The sequence below is a fragment of the Brassica oleracea genome, unplaced genomic scaffold, assembly GCF_000695525.1.
Source record: "Brassica oleracea var. oleracea cultivar TO1000 unplaced genomic scaffold, BOL UnpScaffold00613, whole genome shotgun sequence".
NCBI lineage: Eukaryota > Viridiplantae > Streptophyta > Magnoliopsida > Brassicales > Brassicaceae > Brassica > Brassica oleracea.
This window is the reverse complement of record NW_013617425.1, coordinates 58,029-63,211: the sequence shown is the minus strand read 5'-3', so window position 1 is coordinate 63,211 and position 5,183 is coordinate 58,029. Positions and strand designations below refer to the sequence as shown.

Genomic DNA, 5,183 nt, shown 5'->3' with positions numbered 1-5,183 from the left:
TAGTCTCCTTCCACATTATCATTACTTACACAACTAAAATTCTCATCAAGCTGAATTTTGTAGATAAATGGAAATAAATTGTGTTAAAGATGGATAAATCGAAACACAACAGCATATATTTTTACGGCTCTTTTACTGTGTGTCACGCTATCATATTCTATATGAACAAGAATAAAATACTAGTAGTATTTTTCAAATTTTTATAAATGGACACACAGTAATTGAAAAACAAAGATAAATTTCTAATTTTTATTTTGCAAAAACATTCAACAAAAAGTTTTCAGGATTTTGAAACCATTTGCAATTTCAATTCTACTAATAAAATCTAAAATCAGCTAATCCGAAACATCTCATCACTATGAGCATTTACAGAAAGAACACATAGAGACACTGGCACAGTCGCAACATAAATGTAAGAAACTTGCAATTGCATTTTCCAACGCCTCTCATCTGACCCTCGTTGACCTTCGTCTGCTCTTTCCCATTGCTTCATTCATTTCCCTTTAATTACACACACACACACACTGTCAATAATTAATCAAAGCGAAACGACAGAAGATATAAAGAGACACCCGCGTGTCGTCATTTTAAAAGGCTATACTATGTAGATAGGCTTTTAGCCTTCTTTTATAGCCGATCCCAAAGCTTTATCTGCATTTACTTCTCTTGCAACTCACCACACATCAAACATTTGAGCGTGTTATATTCTATAGAGAGAAAGAGAGAGTCCCCCATGCACCGTCCTTACGACCAATCATCTCTGTTTCATCAACTTCAACCAAAAAAACCAACAATTGTCTTAAACTCTATTTTTCCAACACTAGTATCACTTCTACTAATCACCAGTGGAATCTTCTTTCACTTTCATACACTTCTTGTTTCCCGAAGAAGAAGAAGTAAGAGGCAATAACAATGCAGCGACTCTCTCTTCTTGTTCTGTGTTTCCTCTGTTTTTCAGTCGGTTTGGGTTCGGGTCAACCGGGTCAAAGCAACGATCTCCAAACTCTCCTCCAAGTGAAGAAGTCTCTTGTCACAAACCCAAAGGAGGAAAACGTTCTCCGGAGTTGGAACTCCGATGATCCCAATTTCTGCAACTGGACCGGCGTCACGTGCGGTGGTCGTGAAGTCATCGGTTTAAATCTCTCCGGTTTAAACTTAACCGGTTCAATCTCTCCTTCTATTGGCCGGTTTGATAACCTAATCGACCTCGATCTATCGTCCAACAGTCTCGTAGGTCCCATCCCAGCTTCTCTCTCCAACCTCTCTTCTTCTTTGGAGACTCTGCATCTCTTCTCTAACCTACTCAGCGGCGAGATACCGAGTCAACTCGGTTCACTCGTGAATCTCAAGTGGTTAAAAATCGGAAACAACGACCTCGTCGGATCAATCCCGGAGACGTTAGGGAATCTCGACAATCTCCAGACTCTCGGATTAGCTGCGTGCAGACTCACCGGTCCGATACCGAGTCAACTCGGTCGACTCGTTCAGATGCAGTATTTGTATCTACGACATAACTACCTCGAAGGACCGATTCCACCCGAGTTAGGAAACTGTACCAACCTCGTTACGTTCTCCGCGGAGGTGAACAGCCTCAACGGATCGTTACCGGCGGAGCTGAGTCGACTCGGAAACCTCGAGTCACTCAATTTGGCAAACAATTGCTTCTCCGGAGAGATACCGAGTCAACTCGGTGATCTGCGCAGCCTCAAACACCTTTACTTGATCGGCAACAAATTTCAAGGTTCGATTCCAAAGACATTAACGGAGTTGAAAAACCTCACAATCCTTGATTTGTCCAAGAACAGTCTCACCGGAGGGATACATGAAGAGTTCTGGAACATGAATCAGCTCGAGTATCTGGTTCTAGAGTACAATCCTCTCTCTGGTTCCTTACCAAAGAGCTTATGTTCTAACAACACAAATCTAAAGCTACTGCTTTTGAGTGAAACTCAGCTTTCCGGCGAGATTCCGACAGAAATCAGCAAATGTCGGTCATTACAAGAGCTTAACTTGTCCAACAACACGCTCACCGGTCAAATTCCCGACTCGTTGTTTCACCTCGTCGAACTCACGGTTTTATATGTTAACAACTGTAGCTTGAAAGGCACGTTATCTCCATCTATATCTAACCTAACGAACCTACAAGAGTTTGGTCCGTCTCACAATGCCTTGGAGGGGAAGTTACCAAAAGAGATCGGTTTTCTCAGCAAACTGGAACGTCTGTTACTTCACGACAACCGGTTTTCCGGTGAAATCCCGGTTGAGATTGGGAACTGCACGAGTCTGCAGCAGATTGACACGTATGGGAATCATTTCAGTGGAGAGATTCCTTCTTGGATAGGAAGATTGAAAGATCTTACTTGGCTTCACTTGAGAGAGAACGAGTTTTCTGGTAACATTCCCGCCACTTTAGGTAACTGTCACCAACTAAGGCTTCTTGATTTAGCTGATAATCACCTCACCGGTTCGATCCCTTCCTCCTTCGGCTTCTTAACGGCCTTGGACCAGCTTCACCTTTACAACAACTCTCTTCAGGGGAACCTTCCGCGCTCACTTATCAACCTCAAGAATCTCACAAGAATCAATTTCTCAAACAACACGCTCGATGGCTCCATCAGTCCCTTGTGCGGTTCAAGCTCTTATCTCTCCTTCGATCTCACGGACAACAGATTCCAGGGAGATATACCTCTTGATCTAGGGAAGTCTCCGAGCCTCGAGCGGTTAAGGTTAGGGAAGAATCAATTCACAGGAAGAATCCCTTGGACATTAGGGAAGATCAATGCACTGTCTTTATTGGATATCTCAAGCAATTCTCTGACTGGAACCATACCAGTAGAGCTCGGTTTGTGTAAGAATCTGACACTCATTGATCTCAGCGATAACTTTATTTCAGGGGTTATACCACCGTGGCTTGGAAAGCTTCCATTTCTTGGTGAGCTCAAGCTTTCTTCAAACCAGCTCACCAGTTCACTCCCTAGTGAGATTTTCAACTTAACCAAGCTTCTTGTGCTATCTCTTGATGGTAACTCACTTAACGGCTCTATACCACAAGAGATTGGGAACTTGGAAGTTCTCAATGTGCTTAACCTCGGAAAGAATCAGATTTCAGGTCAGCTTCCTTCAGCCATAAGAAAGCTGAGCAAGCTTTACGAGCTTCGGTTATCGAGAAACATCTTAACCGGAGACATCCCTGTTGAGATTGGACAGCTTCAAGATCTTCAAAGTGCTTTAGATCTCAGCTACAACAACTTCACTGGACACATTCCATCAACCATTTCGACATTACATAAGCTTGAATCTCTTGATCTGTCTCACAATCACCTTGTCGGAGACATTCCTGGGCCAATAGGGGATATGAAGAGTTTAGGATATCTCAACCTCTCTTACAACAACCTAACGGGCAGGTTAAAGAAACCTTTCTATAAATGGCATGCAGATGCTTTTGTAGGCAATGCAGATCTCTGTGGAAGCCCTCTTAGTCCCTGCAAGAGAGCTGGATCAAAGCAACAAGGTCTTAGCGCGAAAACCGTAGTTATAATCTCTGCCTTGTCTTCAGTAGCAGCTATTGCTTTGACGGTACTAGTGGTTGTCCTCTTCTGCAAGCAAAGTCATGATCTTTTAAACAGCACATTCTCATCAAACGCTTCTCCTTCTTCACAAGCTCCTCTCTTTAGAAACGGAGCTGCAAACACGGATATAAAGTGGGAAGACATTATGGAGGCTACACATGGCCTTGACGACGAGTTCATGATTGGATCAGGAGGGTCAGGAAAAGTTTACAAAGCGGATTTGAAAAACGGTGAGACGATTGCTGTGAAGAAGATTCTCTGGAAAGATGATTTGATGTCAAACAAGAGCTTCAACAGAGAAGTGAAGACGCTTGGAACGATCAGACACAGACATTTGGTTAAGCTGATGGGTTACTGCACTAGCAAAGCAGAAGGCTTGAACCTGTTGATTTATGAGTACATGGCGAACGGAAGCGTCTGGGACTGGCTTCACGAGAAGAAGAAGCAGGTTCTTGATTGGGAAACAAGATTGAAAATTGCACTTGGGTTGGCTCAAGGAGTGGAGTATCTTCATTTTGATTGTGCTCCTCCTATACTTCACCGCGATATCAAAACCAGTAATGTGCTTCTTGACTCCAACATGGAAGCACATTTGGGAGATTTTGGACTCGCAAAGATCTTAACTGAAGAGAGTAATGACACCAACACAGAATCACATAGTTTGTTTGCTGGCTCTTATGGCTACATTGCACCAGGTTTATATCTTTCTTGAGTTTCTTGATTTGGTTTTCCACTGTTAAAGCTAATGTTCTTTTGTTTTGTTTTGTTTTGTTTTAGAGTATGCTTACTCGTTGAAGGCCACTGAGAAGACCGATGTGTACAGTATGGGGATAGTGTTGATGGAGATTGTGACTGGTAAAAAGCCAACAGATGAATTGTTTGATGAAGAGACCAATATAGTAAGATGGGTAGAGACGTGTCTTGAGATGCCACCTGGTTCTAGAGCGAGGGAGAATCTAATTGATTCAGAGCTTAAACCGCTTTTGCCTTGCGAAGAAGAAGCAGCTTATCAGGTTCTTGAAATAGCGATTCAGTGCACAAAAACTTATCCTCCGGAGAGACCAACTTCAAGACAAGCTTGTGACCGTCTTCTCAATGCCTTCAACAACAGAGCTGCTAGTTATGGGGAGATGCAAACTGGTTCGGAGAAATGATTTTCCTCAAGACATATTATGTATTTTGTGCTAATAGAATAATGAAATTGAGCATGTAGTGCTTTCTTATGTGATTCTTGAGGGTTTGGTTACATTAGTAGTTTCCTAACCATCAAAATTTTTCTTGCAAATCAAGAAACTGTCGGTAGAAATCCGGAAACAAAATTATACATAAAAATCGTTGTATTTTCAAACTTTGCTTTAGGGGACTTAAAATGATATTGGATACTTGGGTCTTGATGGATAGAGTGACAAAGCGTTAGCAATATGTTAGCAAATATGTTTCAGAAGTTATATGTTCTTATTAATGTAACTATTATAAATGAATAAGTTTCAAAAAGTAGTATAACTGATTAATAGATTAGTAAATGATTAATATATAAAATTATTATATTTATATGTATAATTTATTTATTTATATATATATAGGATAATTCTCTTAAATAATTTTTTTTGTCAC

General features: G+C 41.3%; 1 protein-coding gene across 1 annotated transcript; it reads left to right on the top strand.

The window, feature by feature from the left end:
* Window positions 1–454: 454 nt before the first annotated feature.
* LOC106319759 (LRR receptor-like serine/threonine-protein kinase GSO2) lies at window positions 455–4,922 on the top strand. The gene is made up of 2 exons (XM_013758147.1): window positions 455–4,264; window positions 4,347–4,922. The coding sequence occupies exons 1-2, from the start codon at window positions 913–915 to the stop codon at window positions 4,721–4,723; spliced, it is 3,729 nt and encodes a 1,242-aa protein (XP_013613601.1). The 5' UTR covers window positions 455–912; the 3' UTR covers window positions 4,724–4,922.
* Window positions 4,923–5,183: the final 261 nt, after the last annotated feature.

Bases quoted from the DNA above. Each gene is read 5' to 3' on its own strand.
- LOC106319759 (XM_013758147.1), top strand. From the start codon at position 913: ATGCAGCGACTCTCTCTTCTTGTTCTGTGTTTCCTCTGTTTTTCAGTC. The intron at 4,265-4,346 runs GTTTATATCTTT...GTTTTGTTTTAG, and splicing joins TTATGGCTACATTGCACCAG to AGTATGCTTACTCGTTGAAG.